The following is a 23,380-nucleotide window of genomic DNA, read 5'->3' as shown; positions in this document are numbered from 1 at the left end:
AAAAAAAAGAAAAGAAGAAATTTTGACTTAAAACTATAATTTCTCGAATCCCTGTCCAACGAATTTTCGTTAAAAGAGAAGATTCTAACGGAGGACGTTGTATGATGTGTACTATTATTCAAATGTAAACAAGTCAAAGCATGGCGATGTAAACAACGCAACCGGCATATTCATAATTTCGTCGCAGAACCGAAATATTAGTAATTTCAGTAATTATGGAAAAGGCAAAGGTAACATGAAAAGCGAAGAATTTAGGAAACAATGTGTGTGTCCACTGTCTATTGAGAGGGTGGTAAACAAATGAAGGGTATACATGGTATAGGATGCCAGTCTTTATTTCACGTGTTTTCTTGTCTTGAAATGTTATTCACTTATTTTTCTCCGTGTTTCCTACAATAATAGGCTTATGTATTTGTTTAGACCTATACAGCATTTTCTGTTCATCATAAATTTACTCCTTTTCAAGTTCTTCTATACCCATACCCCCCCCCCCCCCCCCCCCCCCTTTTCCACACTCACAAATACACACACCATACGACATGATAGGTTTAGTAAGTCCCCAGTTCTAGCTTTTATACTTGTATCTTATGCTTTCTTTATAAAAGTGCATATATTTGAACAGTTTTCATTTAATCAGAATATACGCTTGTTTTTTTCCGCTGACATCAACCACAGAAGGTATAATATTTGATACCTTGTGAATGATTTTGTTTATTTAACCAACATGACCAATAATTAGTTTCACACGTTAATGTATACCTGTTGGTACTTAAGAAAGTCGATATACATGCCCTGATGGGAAGACATCATTGATAAGATAGGAAAGAATTTTTATGAAATTATTTTACAGTTTTTATTTCTAGTATATGTACAAATTTATTAAGTCATTTAAGTAATGAATATTATTATTATTATCCCAAACTTAGAATTTACAAAACTGAGGTAAATAGGAATTGGGGCAAGCATACCATAAAAAATAGGAATTGGGGTAAACATACCCTTGCATTGAATCAATTTTAATAAAGTTTACACTTACAGAAATGTGCAAGCTGATAATTGCTAAAGACATAAAACTACTAAGTAATGTATTTATCCTTTCTTTTAAATCTAGGAAGCAGTTGATAATTTGTACAGCTTTAGAGACCATTATTTTGAGAAGTTTCCACTTGAAAAAGCCATAGATAAGAATGATGATGTAAAGAAAGAGATGACCAAAACAGTTCAAGTATTAGATGGTTTAAAGGGTATGCAATATATCTATGTTTTCTGTTATTAAAACAGGAGACATTTGTATGTTTATTTAAAGGGTTTACCGGTAACTGTCAGAGTGGGAAAAAGTGGAAAAACAGAAAATAAAATTTTAGTTTTATTTTCACATCAGGTTTTTTTGTTGTTGGCCATGGAAAGTTAAATATTATCTTCAGAACTTACAATCCAACATTTCCTTTCACCCTCACATTAAGCTCTGGACACAATTTTGCATAAAACACTACATGATCATTGAACATGGCATCTATAAACTCCTATCCTGTGAATGTTTTGTTATGGCAGTGGACAGTATGGTTGTGTATAGAGGTTGTGGTGAGGAGAAGCAAACTAGTCAACATTTTACCAGATGGTGATCTTGTAATTGTAAATATCAGTTGCATTTCATTTTATTTAGTTATGATTTAAATCTGATGTTGCTCTGACAATGAAATAAATGCTACAGAACTTTGAATTCATAAAATGTAAATTAAATTTACAATTTTCATTATGACACCAGTTCGCTCTACTTCAGACAGAATTGACCTATGAAGGCTTTGACTGTTTTGTCAGATTTGTTTGCTTTTTTAACTCCCTTTTGTTTTACATTAAGTTATTTTAGAATAATTTTTTTTGTAATAACCATGATAACTGGTAATAGTTCTTTCTTTTCAGATGAGATTACAAATAAAGCTATTTATCATATGCTGAGAGGGAGAGCACTAAATGTTTTACCAACCTTTGATCCCTTAGCAGAGGAAGCCTTGTCAAAAGCAGTAAAGTTAGATCCAAAGTTGGTTGATGCCTGGAATGAATTGGGAGAAAGTTATTGGAAGAAGGGAGAAGTTCCTGCTGCAAAAAATTGCTTTGTTGGAGCTCTTGGACATGTAGGTTTCTATCAAATGAATATTCCTAGCAACGTAAAGTCTTTACAATTATAATCAATATTTTACTTTTGTATTTTATGGCTTAACTATTGAATTGGTATGAATATGTGCTTTGGATATTTAAATATTTCTGTGCCAACTGTAAATCAATGAAAATAGAGTAATCTCCCATATTCAAATGATTTTTTTTTCTTTTCAGAATTTTTTTTCTCTTTAGTATAATTTGAGCTTCTAAAATTAACAAAGCAAAGTCATAATTTATTTATTAATAATTACACTTTGATTAGAGACAAAAATCACATTGTTCCAGTTTTTATCATTGCAAACCTGGTACTGCCACATTTTTTGCATTAATAAAAATATCACAATAATTTTTGACTTTACAGTAAATATAATGTTAATCACCTGTAGAGGGCTGTTTCATCTTAGCAATATTGATTTCAATACTTACCAAATGTCTTCAGATTGAATTGAACTGACCAGCTGCAGGAAGGGTTCTTAACACCTGTGTGATTTTGAATAAGCATTTTAAGAAGTCAAAATAAATCTTTAGATCTGCAATAATAGAATGTAAGCTTCTTCGATTGCCCTTATTAATATCTTCTGTTTGCTCAAGGTAAAAAACAAGGTTTCATTAAGAAATTTATCAATGGTGCTGAAACAGCTGAGTGGTAGTCCATCAGACAAACTTAAGATGATAGAAGAAAGTGTGGAGAAAGCAAAAGATGCTGTACAACTAGACATACATGATGGTACTTCATGGTGTAGGTATTTGTATCCATAGACCTCACAGTTTGGTTGACATTTTTATGGTAAAAGGATTTTTTCTTTCCAATCACCAGTCATAGTACAGGACATTTCCCATTATTGATTACAGTACATAGAATTGCATGATTTAGGTATTCTGTCTTTATGATAAACCTTCATTTTGTCAGCTTTTCGAAATCATAATATTTTGTAAATGAATTAACACTGAACGAAAATTGGATTTGAAAGAACCTTAGTATGCTCATTTTAACCTTGAAATAGGTTTGCTTGAGCTATTATAGTACTCGTACATCTACATATAAAGAAATAAAAACATTAACTATACCATATCAAACAAAAAGAATTTTAACAATAATATTTGCTTTCCTATTTTTCAGTGGTACTGGGTAATGCATACCTATCATTGTTTTTTGCTGCAGGACAGAATCCCAAGTCTTTGAAACAAAGTATGAGTGCTTACTTACAAGCAGTAAGTACCATGTCTTAAATTGAATTACTACTGTTTTCATTTTTTTTGTGAAGACAATTTCAATTTCTTTAGCTCATCTGGCACTAAAGAAGTTGTGAGCTATTGATGTCACTTAGCATCTGTCATCCAATTTTTTTCATCAAATTAAAAAAAATCTCTTTGAAAACCATGCGGTCAGTTAAGGATAATAATCAGTCTGCCACATTATTAAGGGTCTTTTTTAAGGATAGGTCCAATGTCTCTGATGTTCAACCAACATTGTCTCTAAAAAAGAACATAGTGGGGTAAAATCTCTTAAAAAGTCCATTGACAATTCAGAGTGATAATCTGGATTAGGAACCAATTGTTTCCAAACTTCATGGAAATGGAACATTTGTGAATCCCTTTAAAATTATGACTGCTAACCTCAATTAATTGTTATTGTTCATTTTCCTACTTTTGCTAAAAACAAAAAAATATATAAAAAAAGGAAGAAAAAACTAAAAAAAATCATTAGGTTAAGAATAATCATGAGCACCATGAGATATTAAATAAAAAAATTATGAAAAAGGACAAACTTCCTCCAAACTTTAGAAGATGACACATTTGTGATCCAATGCTAAGAAAAGAGAATTGAACCAAAAGTCAATCTTCAATCCCCTTAGGATGTTGGTTCATACTGACTTCAAACATTTCCGACGCCATTGCTAAAACCGAAAAATGAATTGATAAAATACAGAAAAAAGTTAGTTTTTACAATGCATTGAAGAAGAAATATTTGTAAACCCTTTCAATTGATGCCACCAATGGCAGTCAAACATGACTGTCGACAAAACTAAAAATAGAAAATAATAAAGAAAAGAATTATAATATGGTAAACAATTCTAGAAATGCAAATATTTGATATTAAGAATAACTGTAAGTTGAGCAGTACAGATTTTTTTTTCTGTATTTGGAAATATATGTTGCAAATTACAGTCAATCATTTTGCATTTTTTCATTCAATTTTGCATCCTCTGTATCAAATGTTTATTGGTACATGTAATTAGTATTTTGTAAAATTAATGATCTCTCACACATTTCAGGAGAAAGATTCTGTTGCCAAAAATAATCCTGATCTCCATTTTAACCGATCTGTGGTAAGTAAAACATGTTATGCAGAAATGAAGGGAAATATGTTTAAGGTAAATGTAATACAGAATCCCCGTCTAAATCAAACTCTGTGTTAACAGGGAATTGTGTCTTAACCAAACCCTGAGTAAACTAAAGACATGTCCACTGCTTATTCTAACAGAATAGGTGTTGCTTATTGTTGGAGACCATACAGTGACCTATAGTTGCTAACTTCTATGTCCTTCGGTCTCTGGTTAGAAGTTGTTTATAGGCAATCATACCAAATCTTCTTATTTTTATATTATTAATTTATAGTCTCCAAAAATATTAAAGCTAAAAACCTAAAGGAAACAGAAAGTAGTAAATCAATCAAAATTAATTGGTTGATTTATTGGTGTTTAACACCACTTTCAACACTATTGTGCTATTTTGTGGTGTCAGTTTTTATTGGTGAAGTAAGCCGGAGAGAACCATGGACCTTTGATAGGAAAACTAGCAATCCTAGTCAATTAAGTTTGGAGTTGAGTGCACCTGCCCCGTGCGGGATTAGAACTCACAACCTCATAGTTGACTGGCTAGTGATACAGTACACGGTAGGTATAGTGTCCAGCTAGGATCGTGGTTTTTCGAGTGATTTGATCGGGTTTTTTAGAGTGTGACCACTTTTTTTCGAGTTAATATGATAAAAAATGTAAACAAACAGACTTCCTTTCTGACAAGACGTGATACAGAAGCTTGGGTTTAATATACAAGGCTTTACAAGGTGTTTTAGTATTTGAGATAAAAAGATATTACCAATCCAACACTATTTTTCTTTAAAAAAATTGAATTGAGCCATACAATGCTTTTATTCCAAAAAACGGAATAAAGCCATTTTTATACACATACCAATGCAAATGTCTATGGAAATGCATACATGGAATCCATATATCCTTAGATATACAGACACTTTACAAAAGTTCTTGTTATTGCATTGAAAACGACATTTTGAGACTAAATTCATTTCTATGTGTTTGGGTTTTTTCGAGAGTAGTCCGGGTTTTTTCAGGTGATTATACAAATTTCCTGTGGCTTAAAATGTTATTTGTCAGTGTATTTACGCTTAATAACAATAAAAAGGGTTCAAATTCTGTACTTTTTAAGGCACAAAACCAATGCATTCATCAGTTTGATAATGGTGTACTCACACTTATACTTTATAAACAAGTATCGTTCATTTGTATATATTGTTGTTTGTCACATCTTATAAATTATATGTTCAGTATATATTCATGATGTCAACAATCTCATGTAAGCATAGACAATTTGGATTGAGACGTACGTACATATAGTGTGTTATGCTGATGAACTATTCATTTCATTGTTAACTATATATGAAATTTAATTCAAATTTTATTGTCAATGGGAATAAAATCTGGTCGGATTAAGTGTGTATATGGTTTTTAGTCCCCTACCGACGAAGTCGAAGGGGACTTTAGGTTTGCACTCCTTCCGTCTGTCCGTCTGTCCATCTGTCCGTCTGTCCATCCGTCAGTCCGGCAAATCAGCTTTCCACCTTTTTTTTCTTCGTTCTTGAAGATATTGATTTGATATTTGGTATATAGTTTTATCATGACAAGTTGTAGATCAAGTTCGAATTTTGTTCCGGTCTGATGATTTAGTCCAGAGTTATGGACCATAACTCTGGACCATATCTAATGTTAGAGTACTATGTTAAACCATATTTCTGTACAAAGGGAGATAACTCATTTTTTTAAAGACATTTTTTGTTAAATTGTTTGAAGAATTTGTTGACAGGCTTGTTTGTTATTTAGTATAAACTAATTTTCTGAATGCTATATATATAAAAAAAAAATATGAAGAGAAATCCTTTAGTTAGATAATAATCTGTTTTTATTAATGTATATATTTCAATACATTACATTGTGTAGATAAAAGTTGTTGACATTTTATAGATAAGTTACAAATCTATATTAGTTTGTGACAAATGAAAGAAAAAAATATTTGGAACTATTAATTATATCTGATTATAATTTGAAATAGATATACACTGTATTACATCATATCTAATTCTAGAGAACTTTTAATCATATCTAATGTTTTTTTCATCATGCTTATAAGATATTGATTGATAATTGGTATATAGTTTTATCATGACAAGTTACAGATCAAGTTCAAATTTTTGTTTCGGTCTAATAATTTTGTGCAGAGTTATGGTCCTTGGACTTGAAAAATTCACTCATATAATCAGTTTTCAACACTGTTTTTAGTCGTGCTTGAAGATATTGACATGATATTTACTTTTTGTTTACACCATGACAAGTTATAGAACAAGTTAGCATTTTGTTCCAGTATAATGAATTTTTACCCGGTAGGGGACTATGTATTGTCATGCAATACTCTCAGAATGCTTGGTTTTGTTGTTATTAATGAATTTTGTTTTTGTGGGGGAAGGGGGGGGGGGGGGCAGACCTCTTTTAGTAGAATATTTTTCATTACATAGCATTTTTCTGATTCTTCTCCGCTGTCCAGTAGGTTTCTTACTCCGTTTTTTAATAAACAGCTGCGTCATGGGCGGATGATACACCCCTCGCGTTTTCAAAGAATAAAGTTCATTCTCTTGTAGTTGTGGCTTATTATCTATTTCTTGCATGAAAAGACATTTCTCGTTACACACTGCACGGAGTGTGATACGAAAAAATGATATGAAAATGTGCGTTAATTTGATTTGCTTATCAAGCACCATAAGACGATATTACGGCATTTCCATTGGCTATTCGTTAGGTCATTGATGACCTTCAAAGGTTACGACAATGTACATTTCGTGTGCAAAATACTAGACCAACGATTCGTGGAATTTTTAATTTAACACAATGAGAGTGTTGACCATAAGACAAATAGGTTGAACCACTTGTGAGAGTGGGATATCGCTTGATATCAACTCTCGTTATTTAATTCAAATAGTAATAATAAACTCGCCGAAATTAAATAACTCGAGTTGATATCAAGCGATATCCATTCTCACTCGTTATGAAACCTATAAATAATTGTCAAATAACTCGAATTGACCATAAGACAAATATGTTTAACAACTTGTGAGAGTAGGATATTGCTTGAATAGACATTTCTGGAATCACACTGCACCAAAGTTTCATGTAAATTGATTACAGCGTTTATGAGTTATTGTCCGACATGCTGACGACGGACGGACAGACGGATAACGGTATACCATAATACGTCCCGTATAAAAACTCCATGCAGGGTTCACCAAGAAAAATATTATTAACTGTGACAACAAAAGTACCATGAAATAGGTTGAAAAGATTATTATGAGTCCCCTGTACTATGATCTAAAGACCTTTTTATAAAGGATCCAATAATTTCAAATTTAATACTGGAAAGTTGTGGTAGAACGTTTCCGAACTGAAAAATTGCATTAAATTGAAAAAGGTTAATTTTGATCAACGTAGTTATATGTTTTGGTGATTTATTGAGAATATATGATATTTTCATTCATTAACTTACAGTTATAAACTAGAAAAGTCATTTTTAAAGTCAAGAATACCCTTTTTCCTTATTAAAATTTTCGTTAAAAAAACCCTGACCATTTGTTTAAAAACCCGGACGGTTTCACAGTTGCTCTCGAAAAAACACTGACAATATTAAAAACTGAATATTTTGTTAAATACAAGGAAATTGTGCATCTTTGTTGCTCAAAACATGTAGAGTATTCAAAATAAGATGGGTAGTCATGTAAAAAACTACATGTATTATAATTACGAAATAGCAGTTAATAGACCTGATCGCATGTATTATCACTCGAAAAAACCCGATCTACACTCGAAAAAAATGGCCCGATTCACTCGAAAAAACCATGATCCTAGCTGGACACTATACCTACCATGCATTAGTTCGACTACTTAGACCACCAGGCCACAGAGGTCCCTCAATCAAAATCAAACCCTGAGTACAGACAGAATCTTTCAAAATCAAATCCTTAGAAAATTGGTAAGTTATCTAATTAAAACCCTAAATAAACCTAAAAAATGTTAAAATTTAACCTAAGATAAACCTGTGACAGCTTGATGATGCTTATTAACATTTATCAATAGATATCATATATTGTTTAGCTCTCTGAGTTTAGACAGATCTCTCTATATTTCTTTTAATAGAGATAATTTTGTAATGTGTAGATAAATGTACAAATGCTACATAAAGTGTAGGGCAGCATGATTTCATATCAGCAGGGTTAAGTAATTTAAGCTTCCTTTCAGTTACTGTAAAAAAATAAGAAGAGCATTTAACTCTAAAATTAGGGAAAAACCTCTGTAAAACCAATAACAGACAGTATGATAGAGCCAGTCCATGCAGAAAGGTACAAAATCGAAAAATTTATGAAATTCTAAAAAAGTGTGCATAATAATTGCTAGCAGACCTCTGATCTATAAAACACTGTTACTTTTCCTCATATGATTAATATGTAAGCTATCCACACCTTTCAGTGCTTACAACCCCCCCCCCCCCCCCCCCCCCCCTTGCTTATCTTAGATTTTGCTCAATTATTTACTTTTTGTATTCATTTTTCCATGTATAGTTTAAGTGTCTTATTTTGCCATTTGATTATGTTCACCTGGTTAGCAGTGGGGATAAGGCTCTCGCTTACAAAGCAGAAATCAATGCAATTTAATAGGGACAGCGGTTCTAATCCCGTCCAAGGACGGTTGATTTATAAAATTTTAAATAACTTAACTTAAATTTAAATTTCAAAAACACAAAATGACATAATTTTTGCATTTTCCTGTACGTTTAACTGTTGTGTTCCTTTCTTTAGGCATAGGAAGAGATGATGAAAACTGCTGACTTTCTCTCCTTAGGGTCAAAAATGGTTTTATTTCGGCTCAGTATAGCATTGTTCTGGGGTTACAAATGATTTTTACAATTGCATAAGTACAAAACTTCAGATATTTCTACCGTTTTTTCCGTTTTAACTGACAAATTCGGGACAGAATTGACAATTTTATGTAAAGTACTTTGATAGTACACGAAAGGATGACAGGAATCTCCAAAAATATGAATGTTGATATTAATACCATTTTGTATGAATAAAATCGTTTTTAAACGAACGCAAAAATTTTTTATGGTCGTATATTGGTATCACGTTGTCGTCGTCGTCCGAAGACACTTGGTTTCCGGACAATAACTTTAGTATTAGTAAATAGAAATCTATGAAATTTAAACACAAGGTTTATAACCACAAAAGGAAGGTTGGGATTGATTTTGGGGGTTATGGTCCTAACCATTCAGGAATTCGGGGCCAAAAAAGGGGCCCAAATAAGCATCTTTCTAGTTTTCAGACAATAACTTGTGGAACTGTGTATGGATCTCTCTGAAATTGTACAACTAGTTTCCATACCACAAAGGGATGGTTAGGATTGGCTTTGGGGGGTAATGGCTCAAACCATTTAGGAGCTAGGGGCAAAAAAGGCGGTACAAACAAGGGTTTCCTTGTTAATGGTCAATCACTTTTAAGTACAATGTTAAATTTGGATTACCTCCCTTACACTGCTTTAAAATTATGTATAAAGAAATTTTGTATTGTCTTGAGGTTATTAGCTGTCAATTTATTTTTAGAAGTTACTAATAAAAATGCTGATTAAAGATATATTATTTTTAGACATGATTATATATGTCATTTTCTATTTTATGACCATATCTTGAAGGAAAGATTTTTTTTTTTGGAAAAAGGGGAGGGGGAGGGGAGGGGAAAAAAAATTGGGGCGGTTGGGGGGGGGTGGTAAAAAAGAAATTGGAGGGGGAGGACAAATCGCCAAAAAAAAAGGGTTGATTTTTTATTTTTTTGAGGGGGGGGGGGGGGGGGGTCAATTTGCAACAGCATAGTGTACTGCACAAAAGCAAAAAAAAAAGTGGGGTTAAATTTTTTCTTTAGGGGAGGGGGAGGCAATTCGCAACAGCATAGTGAATTGCACAAAAGCAAAAATTTGAACCAATTCTAAGTTCTTTGACTACAGTTGTTCTGTGTCAGAAACCTATTATGTGTCAAACATTTAATTTCAATCCAAATTCAGACATGTATCAAGCACAAATATTGTCGTATCCAGCTGCGCTCTGTGAAGCAATTTATTCAAAAATATTTTAACAAACTTTAACAACATGTCCTGTAAAGTTCATCTAAAACACTTTTTGTACCTTTTCGCATGGAGTGGATCATATCAAAGAATGCTTACAGTTTCAGTTTGTTGTTGTTTACCTTTGTTTATATGTCTTTTTATAATGGACTGTGTGGTTTGTTGTACTATTTAATATTTTTGGAGACTCCTGTTATCCTTTTTGTGTATTATCAAAGTACTAAATACATACAGATGTGTGGGTCCCTACGTCCCAAAATTGGTTTCCGTTCTCTAACTTGAGTTTGCCTCAACCAAATGTTATGAAACTTATACACAATGCTTATTACCACAAAACACAGATCAAGTTTGAATTTTGGTGGCGTCACTTTAACCGTTCTAGAGTTATGCCCCTTTATAAATGGAAAAATTGCAAAATTTTCATTTTCTTCTAAATATCAAGGAATTTTTAAAATTGGAGTTATCTTCCTTTGTCCATGATTATAGTTGAAACAACTACAATCAATGCTTTATACAATGCAATGTTTAATTTTGACTTCCACTGATAAAATACAGATCAAGTTGAATTTGGGTAGTGTCACTTTAACTATTATTGAGTTATGCCCCTTTATAAATCGAAAGATTGCAAAATTTTTAGTTTCCATTCTGTAACTTAAGTTTGCCCCAACCAAACATTATGAAACTTATACACAATATTCATTACCACAAAACTAAGATCAAGTACAAATTTTTTGTTTCGGTTTTCTAACTTTAGTTTGCCTCAACCAAATGTTATGAAACTTATACACAATGCTTATTACTACATAATACAGATTAATTACGAAATTTGGTGGTCGACACTTTTACCATTCTTGAGTTATGTCCCTTTATAAAAATAAAAATTGCTGAATTTTTAGTTTGTCTCAACCAAATGTTATAAAACTTATACACAACCGTTCTAGAGTTATGCGTGTTTTCAAATAGAAAAATTGCTGAATTTTTAGTTTCTGTTCTCTACTTAAGTTAGCCTCAACCAAATGTTATGAGACTTACACACAATGCTTATTACCACAAAACTCAGATCAAGTTCAAATTTGGGTAGCGTCACTTTTACCGTTCTTCAGTTATGTCCCTTTATAACTATATGATATGCAAGCGGGGGCATCATCTGTGTCCACATGTGGACACTATCCACATTTATTTTTTCATGTTTTTATGGCCTTACTGATAAAAAAGATGATTATGCAGATGGTGAAATGTTATTGATATAGCTAACATCCAGTGAATTGTAAAAGATGGAGTTTAGCTTTTCTCTCTTGTGTTGGATCACTGCCAACAAATAATTGTCCTTTTTTGTTTATTTCCATACTAAATGGTCTCAATATTTCTAATTCCTCTGTTTGAATAAATGTTATAACATGTCCACCATTGCTGAGAATGTGAAGTGCATTGTTCGAATTGTCACAAACTATAATGTTATTTTGAGATGTTGTCACAATGCTGCAAGGATCAAAATGTCCATATTTGTCAGGATTTATTTTTGTCTTACAATTATAGGTCCATTTCAAAACATGGTCCTGGTCTAATGCAATCACTCTGCCAAAATCCAAATGGGTTCTGTCAATAACATAGACATCCCCTTTGTTGTCAGATGTTATCCTGCGAGGTCTAATAAAAAGCCTAGAGCCATCTGAATTATATTCAATCACTTTCTCTGGTTCCTTCTTTTCATTGAGAATAACTAACTGGCGATGGCTTTTATCCGTTAATGCATATTGGCTTCCATCTTTTTCCACAGCACCCACAATAATCTTGCCATCATTTAATGCATGGAGAGAAAGAGGAACTTGGGACTTGGAGAGAATTTTTTTCTGAAATGTATAAAATGGTTTCATATCAAATGTTTCTGTGGCAATTTTTATGCAAGGATCATCAATAAAGGCAATAATTAAATCACCTGATTTTGTCAAAGCAAAATCAGCTAAATGTTCATTAAAATAACTTTTTTCATTTATTACGGGCAATTCTTGTCCTAAGTCGATCTTCTTTATGCAATTTGATGTTCCATCCTTTATCCAAATGGTGTCTCTTGGACCTTTAATAATCGAGCTGATTTTCTTAAAGTCTGTATCATGTGATTGCATCTGACGGAATTCAATGAAAGTACTGTCTGCTAGGGGTACTTTTTTTAATTCACAAATTGCTTTTTCACTTTGCTTTTGAAGAACTTTGGTTTCCATTGGTAACTCCACAAATGATATATCTGTGTTATAAATAAAGGCCGCTGTCTCTTTGTCAAAGAGGCACATTGTGCTTACATCATTGCTATTTTTAACTTTGTCTAGGATGGAAATCTTTTTAGTTAAATCCAAGATTTGTTCTTCTAAATGTGATTTATTCTCTTGAAATTTAAGCTGTACCTCATCCCAAAATTCTTCAAGTTCATTAGTAAGTTTATTGGTATATTGTGTAATTTCATCTTTCAGCCTTTCATCTTGTTTCTCGATATTTTTTTTTTCTTCAAGATAATGATATTTATGAAGACTTTGCAATTTGTTGACTTTCTTGTCCTCATTTGCCAAAAAAATCAGCATTTCGTTCTTAATTTTATCATAATGTTCTTCAAGTTTTGCCTTTTTCTGCCAGAAAACTTTTTCACTCTCCAAAATGACATGATTACCAGAACCATGAGACTGAGACAAGCATCTTGGGCATACGAGTTCATCACAAGTTAAACAGAAATTATAACAACTGTACTCTGGATGAACTTTGCACTTACTTATCCTCACAGTACCAGTAGATCCATCGTTAAAATAGAAAATGTCATGGCTTTGATCTCTCTTATGAATTTCTGTGCATTGATCACAGAACAACTTCTCACAGTCCAAGCACTTGCATGTCACTTTCAGACTTTTTTCACAAAGATCACATTTATTAGGAGCCTGTGCCATATCTAACATTAGTCACTTTAAACTGAAAAAATTATTCTTTGTTATTTCCTAATACATCGAGGTAAATGTATTATGTTTTATCTTTGAATTGGATGATAATAAGCTCAAAGTACATTGTGAAAACAGTTTATCTGTTATCACGACTTATGTCCCTGTGTTTATCTGTTTCATATACAGTACATTACAAGTCATTCTGTTATCATCTGAATGTACAATTATATATTTGAAGAATACAATTGGTCAAGCAAATGTTAAATATAGAATGAAAAAGGCTTTAGATAAAAGAATAGGTAGAACAGACCTCTAAATCGTGAAGGGAGAGGGGATAAAGCGCAAGGGTAGACTTTCTGTTTCTGGACTAATTTATACAAACAGTGTCATTCAGTCACTATAATTACAATAGTAGCTCAATTTATTATAAATGTGGTTTTATGCAATTCTGATGCACCCCTCCCTCCCCAATTGTAAAAATCTAATTACCTCTATAAGGAGACCAAAAAAGGCTCTGAATTAGATTTAAGAGTAGCCATGCTTGTCATTTGGTTAGAAGTATAATTTCACGGCAAAAACAAATTAAATTTTTTTCTTTTAGTATGAATCCCACATATTTTTGTACCAGTTCTTTTTCATTGGATTTAATGGAAAAAAAAACTCATCCTGATGCACATCTACCTAAAAAGACAAAGAACAAATTACCAAAGTGTTATTGTTTCCTATAATTTATCTATTTAGGCATTCAAGTATGAAGAAGATTACCAAGCAGCTGTAGATGGTTTCTCGATGGCATCAAAATTAGACCCAACATGGACAGAACCTGGAGAGCATGAGAAAAATCTTATGTCATATCTCACAAATCTTAGAGATCTGACAGAAAATAAGGTTAGACTTTATAATTACATATGGAAATTAAGAAATAGTTCTTTCATTCCATGCTCTATGCTCATTTAACATGGGTAACCATTATATTTGTCAATATCTTTATACGATGACATACAACGTATTTATGCACCTGTCCCAAGTCAGGAACCTCTAGCCTTTGTTAGTCTTGTGTGTTTTTTTTTTAATTTGAGTTTATTTATATGTTTTAGAGTTTAGTGTGGCATCAATTTCTCTGAACTAGAGTACATTATTATTAAGGGGCCAGCCTAAAGCCTGCCTCCAGGTTGGTGATTTTCTCGCTGTGTTGAAGACCCATTGGTGGTCTTGGGCTGTTTTTTGCTCTTTGGTCGGGTTTTTGTCTCTTTGACACATTCCCCTTTTCCATTCTCAATTGTTTATTGTATGTTTATAAGACAGTCGATCCAAATTGTTTCCAACTAAAAAAAACAAACTTTTTTTTTCCAACTGACTAACCCAATCATTGTTTCAATATAAAATCTGTAAACCAAATAATTCAAAACCCTGGCCTTCTTGGCCTTTTCATATATAAATAAAAATAATGATATGAAGTAAATTTCAGTGAGACAGTATTTGTTATGAATCATATTTTATTTTTCTTTCCAGGGAAAGATTAAAGACAAAAAGATAAAAGCCTTGGTTCAGACTATAAAGGATGTTGACTTAGGTCCTTATGACGGTGGAAAGTACACAGGGCCGTCAGGGAAGACCATTAATCTTGTAAGGTGTAAATTCTGTGACCTGAAACCACAGTTAAATGCAGAGAAAGTCATCTTAGGGAAAGTTGTGTGTACTGTTCAGTCATATGAACCTGTGCCATTGTAAGTAAATCTAATCTTAGGAATATTTGTGCTCAAATAATATTTAAATGAAATAGCACAAACAAAGGAACAAGTGTGTTAAAATACGTTATGATAAGACCACTTATTTGGCTCCTTGAATATGAAAATCAAAAGTATTATAAATCTATTAGAAAATATCCCTCAGTTGGTCACAGAAAAAGAGGATAATAGTCTGTCATATCCACTTTATATGCACCCGCCGTAGGCGACGGGGGCATAAAGTGTTACCCTTGTCCATCTGTCCTTCCGTCTTTCTGTCTGTCCCATTTTCGTTTCGCACTTTATGAAACTTATACACAATGCTAAGAACACAACACACAGACAGAGTTTGAATTTGGGCAGTGAGTTGTTACAGTTCTAAAGTTATGCCCCTTTAACACTTGGAAAATTGCAAATTTTTTTGTTTCTGCACTTTTACTTAAGTTTGTATCATGCAAATTTTATGAGACTCATACACAATGCTAAGAACCAAAACTAGCAGACAGAGTTTGAATTTGGGTTGTGAGTCGCTTACTGTTCTAGAGTTATGCCCCTTTATAACTTAGAAAATTGCAAAGGGTGCAATCAACAGTTTTTATACGACCGCAAAAAAATTTTGTGTTCGTATATTGGTATGACGTTGGTGTCGTCGTCGTCCGAAGACACATTGGTTTTCGCACTCTAACTATAGTTTAAGTGAATGGATCTCTTTCAAATTTTACCATAAGGTTCAATACCACAAAAGGAAGGTTGGGATTGATTTTGGGGGTTATGTTACCAACAGTTAAGGAAAAAGGGGCCAAAAATAAGCATTTTTTTAACTTCCAGACATTACTTGTGTGTTATAGTATGGATCTCTCTGACAATGTACCATAATGATCCATATCACAAAGGGAATGCGTGGATTGATTTTGGGGGTAATTGCCTCAAAATTTTAGGAATTAGGGGCCAAAAAGGGGCAAAAAACAAGCATTTTTCTAGTTTCATGACTAACTTGTGTGTAAGTGTATGGATCTTTCTGAAATTGTACTACAAGGTTCCATATCACAAAGGGAAAGCTGGAATTGAGTTTGGGGGTAATTGCCTAAAACGTTTAGAAATAAGATGCCAAAAAGGGGCCAAAAATAAGCATTTTTCTAGTTTCCAGACAATAACTTGTGTTCAAGTGTATGGATCTCTCTGAAATTGTACTGCAAGGTACCATACCACAAAGGGAAGGCTGGGATTGATTTTGGGGGTAATTGCCTCAAAATTTTAGGAATTAGGGGCCAAAAAGGGGCAAAAAACAAGCATTTTTCTAGTTTCAGGACAATAACTTGTGTGTAAGTGTATGGATCTTTATAAAATTGTATTACAAGGTTCCATATCACAAAGGGAAAGCTGGGTTTGAGTTTGGGGGTAATTGCCCCAAACATTTAGGAATTTTGGGCCAAAAAAACAAGCATTTTTCTAGTTTCCAGACAATAACTTGTGTTCAAGTGTATGGATCTCTCTGAAATTGTATTGCAAGGTACCATACCACAAAGGGAAGGCTAGGATTGAGTTTGGGGGTGATGAATCATAAGGGCGTTCAAAAAATTTGGGGGGAGGGATTTTTTTTTTTTCCTTTTTTTCCTTTTTTTTTCTTTAAAATTTTCCATTTTAAATTGGTTATTTTTGATTTATATATAAAAGCAAATAATAATGATATGGTTTGAATAGGTAAATTAAAAATTTATAAGTTCTTAAGCCACATTCATTCTGTGTCAGAAACCTATGCTGGGTCAAATATTTAATCACAATCCAAATTCAGTGTGTATCAAGCTTGAATGTTTTGTCCATACTTGCCCCAACTGTTCAGGGTTCGACCTCTGCGGTCGTATCAAGCTGCGCCTGGCGGAGCATTTTATTTTCTATGACGTCATATTTTAAGGAACCATGCCTAACTGACCCTTAGTGGTGGAATGGTTAATAAAGATACTTGTATAAAACTAGATATCACTGGAATCAGAATTTTCCCTAGTTTATATTAAAATAAAAATATAGTGTACTTTTAGTATAGTAAAAAAGTTCTATCCAGAGAAAATGGGGAAAAAGTTGCCTAATCTGAACATAAAAAGCTTGAAATCAGGTCATGTGCATACCCATGTAAATATGATACAGGCACATTTCCCATAATCAAAACTGTATGAAATTCATAGGTTTTTACCTGGCCTTTAATAAAAATCTTGTTTCAGGGTACGGTTTCCTGCTTCGAAAAGAGCTACAGTGGCTGCAAATAAGTTTTCAATTTTCACTGCCAAAAAAACAGGATGTTTACAGTGTTGTCTCCCCTCGAAACATGTATATTTAATCTAATTTTTAAAATCATTTTAATCATTCAGCCTGTTTAAATTGAAAGCTAATTAACTAATTTTTACAATCAAATACAAAAAACATATACTTTTTCACCAATTATATGAATAAAAAGGGATTTCCCTCCATGGTTATTTTTAGTCGGGGAATAACCCCTAGTTTTTTATACGAAACTGTTTATAGCACCCAAAGCTTGAGGGGGGGCATTCGTATCCTCAGACACATTCTTCTTTTATTATTTTAAAATTTTTATTTTTTTTATATTTGCTTTTGGTTTTCAAACTTGCGCACACAGCCATAACATGAATGACTCTTAGCTAATGTGTCTCTGTTGTACACAGCAGTCCAAGGCATAATATATTAATATATAATATAATAGAAATAACTTACTTCAGAAATAGATACATAGTGAAATGAAGGTTGCATTGTATACAAACAAAAAAGAAATTGTGGAATTTTAAAGAAGACTTCAGTTCCTAAAGCTTCAATTTTCATCATGTTCCTAGTTTTTTACAACACAACAATCAAAATAAAAGTATGTTTCTCATTCAATCATCATAGCAAATTTTTATGTTCTAATGATTTTAAATACAGAGATAAAAATTCAAAATCGTACAAATGGTAAATTATGTTGTATGAATTTATTTTGTTTATTACAGCTCCTTCTGTATGGTTGATGATGATGAACAGTGCTTACCTGTAAATGTATATAACTTATCACAAGGTAGTGGGGTCAAAATTGGGGATTCTGTATCCATACCAGAACCATATCTACAGACCATCAAAGTCGCCCATAAAGATGTGGTAGGTTTTAAATATACATCAATCAAAATTTGTTTTCATATCTCTTAACATGCAATTTTAATAATTTAAGATATTTTAATATGAATGTTTTGCAGGAGATTTATTAAGTGTGTCCTATTTTAGGATATATTTTTATTTTTATAACATATGACAAAAAAGGGAGGCAGAAGATACCTAAGGGATATTCAAAACACATAAGTCCAGATAAACTGACAACATCTTGGCAAAAAAACGAAAGATGAGGAAAAGACAAAGGTAAAAAAAACACTGCATATATAACTAAAGACTGAGCAACATGAACCCCACCTAAAATGGGGGTGATCTCAGGTGCTTCAGAAGGGTAAGCAGATCTTGCTTCACTAGTTGTACTGAACCTATATTTTTGGATCATATATGTTTCTACTATTGACAAAAACTGCATCTTACTGAACACTGTGTTATTTTGAGATTTATTTTTCAGTTCCAAATGTCTTAAAAACTTATCATACAAAATTATTAGGTTTTATCTAGTCATTTATATTAAGGTATAAACCTCCCCACTAGTAATGAATTTTGACTTTTATTTTCAGAATTTAAACTTCAAGAGTATAAGAGTAAATTCACCATTAGTATTAGTTGTAAATGGGAAGAAACTTGGAATAGACAAGCAGGCACCATCAGTGTTAGCAGTCAGTGCTGTTAGCCAATGATTGGAAAGAACACAAACCTTGTTGAAGATGTTAGCCAATGAGTGAACTGAATACAAAAATATGTTGGTGCTGTTGGCCAATGAATGTGAAAAATACTGTAATCAAGGACCATAAAGTGCTGTGTATAGCATGTCTGTGATACAGTTTCAGATCTGAAACTTTTTTGTTTTGTTTTACTGAAGAGATTTATTGACACACAAATTTATTGAATATAAGTAAAAATCAGATGCACATATTGTAAAAATATAATTGAAGAACAAGAACTATTGATACAATATATAATATAATAATGAAAACTAATCCTGCAATTTAGCCTTATTGTGCTGAGGCGGCGTAAGCAAACACCAATCAATCAATCAATCTTTATTTGAAAGAATAAAGTTGTTAAGGATTTATTCTTGGTGCAATATGTCATAAATATTAATATTTGCATAATATATTGTCTAAAATATATCTCATTTCATTTCCATAATAATTAAGTTCAAGTAAACTAATTCCTTTTCATAAGGGAAGGAAAGTAACTGGCGTTAAGAGGGTGTATTTTGCTTTTAAGTAATTGGTGTTTTTATTTCCAACTCCAAAAAATATTAATATATATTTGAATATTATAAATATTTGTTTTAGAGCTATTTTCCTAATGCTTGTAGTTTAAAGGTTTGGTTGGCTTGCTTGCTTTGTTTGTATTTATAAAAGTATAATGTATACAAGCCAAAGCCTCTCCTATCTATTGATTGCAGATGTCAATCTTAATTACAATGCTTGAGCAAACATTTATACAAACAATGCAAGCAAGCCAACCAACCGTTTAAACTACAAGCATTAGGAAAATAGCTCTAAATCTAGAGGAGTGGTTGCTTTGTCTATATTATTGTTACCCTAATTTATATTGTATTTTTTCTGTCAATATCATACCATATGTGAATGAAAATAATTGTCATTTCAAGACTTTTTCATGAAATCTTCATACATATGTATTTCAAAATAAATTATTTTGCTGGAATTGTCATTTCTGCTTAAACTAAGTTGTACATTATTGATGAACTGAATCAGTATTGATTTCATAGAAGTTCTGATTTGTGATTCGTAATTTATTAAGTTTCACTTACTGGTTTTTGACATTCTGATTGATTATACTTCATTCATGTTGACATGACGCAAAGTTCTGAATGATCACACTGAACCAGTGTTGATATGACACAAAGATCAGATTGATCAAACTGAACCAGTGTTGATATGCCACAAAGTTCTGACTGCTGATACTGAATCAGTGTTGACATGACACAAAGTTATGGCTGCTGATAATGAATCAGTGTTGACATGACACAAAGTTCTGACTGTTGATACTGAACCAGTGTTGATATGACACAAAGTTCTGATTGATGATACTGAACCAGTGTTGATATGACACAAAGTTCTGATTGGTGATACTGAATAATGACTGACGTTACACAATGATTATTCATAAGACAAACAACTCAACAATTTGAGATAAAAAAGAGCTTGAATACTAACCTTACATGAACATATTCCAATAATAGAAGTATAGTCATGGCAGTCATCTTGCATTTCAGATTGCCACTTACATCATTAGTTATACATAGCTTATGGCAGGTTGAACTAAGGTCTCACCTGACTTGCAATACACCCTCTAATGTTGGGCAACAACAATGCCTATTATTGTAAACATTTTATACATCTCTGAAATATGAAGCTATGTACAAACAGCTTGCACTGTTGAGGCCAGATAAGTATCCTCTCATGTCAGTGACATTTGTAATAGGTAGGAAAAATAAACAGAACGAGCAAGTGACATTTTAAAATAGTACAATTGGTTTATCATACATATCTCCTCATAGTAAAAAGAAAAATAACAAAAATACCATGGAAAATTCAAAATGGAAAGTGTAAACTTACTAAATTGTTTAGTTTGTATAATGCAGGTGAATTTATCCATGGTCATCATGCTGCTGAAAATATACTTTGGATTTTTATACGACCGCAAAAAAAATTTTGTGGTCGTATATTGGTATGACGTTTGCGGCGTTGTCGTCGTCCGGCATCGTCGTCGTCCAAAGACACATTGGTTTTCGCACTCTAACTTTAGTTTAAGTGAATGGATCTCTATGAAATTTTACCACAAGGTTCAATACCACAAAAGGAAGGTGGGGATTGATTTTGGGGGTTATGGTACCAACAGTTAAGGAATAAGGGGCAAAAAAGGGGCCAAAAATAAGCATTTTTGTAACTTCCAGACATAACTTGTGTGTTAGTGTATGGATCTCTCTGACATTGTACCACAAGGTTCCATATCACAAAGGGAATGCTGGGATTGATTTTGGGGGTAATTGCCTCAAAATTTTTGGAATTAGGGGCCAAAAAGGGGCAAAAAACAAGCATTTTTCTAGTTTCATGACAATAACTTGTGTGTAAGCTTATGGATCTCTCCGACATTGTACCACAAGGTTCCATATCACAAAGGGAATGCTGGGATTGATTTTGGGGGTAATTGCCTCCAAATTTTAGGAATAAGGGGCCGAAAAGGGGCAAAAAACAAGCATTTTTCTAGTTTCATGACAATACCTTGTGTGTAAGCGTATGGATCTCTCTGACATTGTACCACAAGGTTCCATATCACAAAGGGAATGCTGGGATTGATTTTGGGGGTAATTGCCTCAAAATTTTAGGAATTAGGGGCCAAAAAGGGGCAAAAAACAAGCATTTTTCTAGTATAATGACAATAACTTGTGTGTAAGTGTATGGATCTTTATGAAATTGTACTACAAGGTTCCATATCACAAAGGGAAAGCTGGAATTGAGTTTGGGGGTAATTGCCCTAAACTTTTAGGAATTTGGGGCCAAAAAGGGGCCAAAAAACAAGCATTTTTCTAGTTTCCAGACAATAACTTGTGTTTAAGTGTATGGATCTCTCTGAAATTGAACTGCAAGGTACCATACCACAAAGGGAAGGCTGGGATTGAGTTTGGGAGTGATGAATCATAAGGGGTTCAAAAAATTTGGGGGGGGGGGGGGGGATTTTTTTTTCTTTTTTTTTCTTTAAAATTTTCCATTTTAAATTGGTTATTTCTGATTTATATATAAAAGCAAATAATAATGATATGGTTTGAATAGGTAAATTAAAATTTTTAAGTTCTTAGACAACATTTATTCTGTGTCAGAAAACTATGCTGTGTCAAATATTTAATTACAATCCAAATTCAGTGCTGTATCAAGCTTGAATGTTGTGTCCATACTTGCCCCAACTGTTCAGGGTTCGACCTCTGCGGTCGTATCAAGCTGCGCCCCAGCGGAGCATTTTATTACATTTTTGTTGGTACCAATTTTAGTGGACTGGGGAAAACTCTATTTTCATGGTTTTAACAGATTCTTAAACAAGCTTATAGGATGTTTTCATTTTGTTGAATTTAAAAATATGTAGTTGTGTGCCCACAACATCCACAAATTTGAGTACTCCACCAATAATGATGAATCCACAGTTTGAGTACTCCACCAATACAGGAATTCACAGTTTGAGTACTCCACCAATACACGAATCCACAGTTTGAGTACTCCACCAATACACGAATCCAGTTTGAGTACTCCACCAATACACGAATCCAGTTTGAGTACTCCACCATTAATAATAAATCCACAGTATACAAGGTTTGGTAAAGAGCACTGATGCTCTGATAAGATGCTAGGCCATACATTTGTCCTCGGACCTTGGACATTAAATTTTTTTTTATAGACCTGATCACTATTATGCAACACTTACATGTTCCTTTATACAGTTATACAGGGGTCACTTTAGCAATATTTATGTGCTGGCTTACATTTTCTCTCATATTTTTTTTTACAAGAACATCTCTTATGTCCTGTAATGGCAGACAAATAACAATTAGGTGCACTAAGTTAATTGATTATTGACACCTATCATTTTGTCGGCATCACATCCACAAGGCTGGTAATAATCAGACATTTTTGTTACAAATGGAGGAACAAACAGTACTGTTACCAAATCCACTTCCAGAACATCTTTTGCAAAACATTTTCAGTCTTAAAACAATAATGCTTGTGACCACTGAATGATAAATATTTCTTTCATTTTGCAATGTGAACTTAAAATTAAACATTGAATTGCAATAGAACACATTTATTTTGGAGTTCTCTTCCTTTGTCCATTATTGTTGCTATGATTCTTCTATAAATCACATTGTAAAACAGTCAATTCATCAGTGTGGTCAATCACAACCCCCTCCCCCTTGTTGCAGAATTTTTTTTTGTAGACTAAAACTTTTTTT

General features: G+C 32.8%; 1 protein-coding gene and 2 long non-coding RNA genes across 3 annotated transcripts in view; all 3 read left to right on the top strand.

The window, feature by feature from the left end:
• The window catches only part of LOC127702195 (uncharacterized), a 305,823-nt gene that overhangs the window by 99,489 nt on the left and 182,954 nt on the right, over positions 1-23,380 (top strand). The window lies entirely within an intron of this gene.
• Positions 123-20,082, top strand: LOC127702144 (tetratricopeptide repeat protein 5-like). Its single transcript, XM_052206246.1, has 10 exons — positions 123-230; positions 1,112-1,244; positions 1,921-2,132; positions 2,749-2,896; positions 3,278-3,369; positions 4,434-4,487; positions 14,270-14,416; positions 15,041-15,255; positions 18,249-18,393; positions 18,963-20,082. Exons 1-10 carry the CDS (start codon positions 216-218, stop codon positions 19,080-19,082), a joined length of 1,281 nt encoding a protein of 426 aa, XP_052062206.1. The 5' UTR covers positions 123-215; the 3' UTR covers positions 19,083-20,082.
• On the top strand, positions 16,147-17,023 carry LOC127702190 (uncharacterized). The gene is made up of 2 exons (XR_007982309.1): positions 16,147-16,452; positions 16,766-17,023. It is a non-coding gene; the product is annotated as an uncharacterized LOC127702190 (long non-coding RNA).

The sequence above is a fragment of the Mytilus californianus genome, unplaced genomic scaffold (assembly GCF_021869535.1).
Source record: "Mytilus californianus isolate M0D057914Y unplaced genomic scaffold, xbMytCali1.0.p SCAF_5, whole genome shotgun sequence".
In the NCBI taxonomy this organism is placed as follows: Eukaryota; Metazoa; Mollusca; class Bivalvia; order Mytilida; family Mytilidae; genus Mytilus; species Mytilus californianus.
The sequence above is the reverse complement of the archived record's forward strand: the minus strand, read 5'-3'. Positions and strand labels throughout refer to the sequence as shown.

What these genes read in the sequence shown, in the direction of transcription:
- LOC127702144 (XM_052206246.1), top strand. An exon ending in AGTATTAGATGGTTTAAAGG is followed by an intron (nt 1,245 to 1,920) that starts GTATGCAATATA and finishes CTTTCTTTTCAG; the next exon opens with ATGAGATTACAAATAAAGCT. An exon ending in TCATATGAACCTGTGCCATT is followed by an intron (nt 15,256 to 18,248) that starts GTAAGTAAATCT and finishes TGTTTATTACAG; the next exon opens with CTCCTTCTGTATGGTTGATG.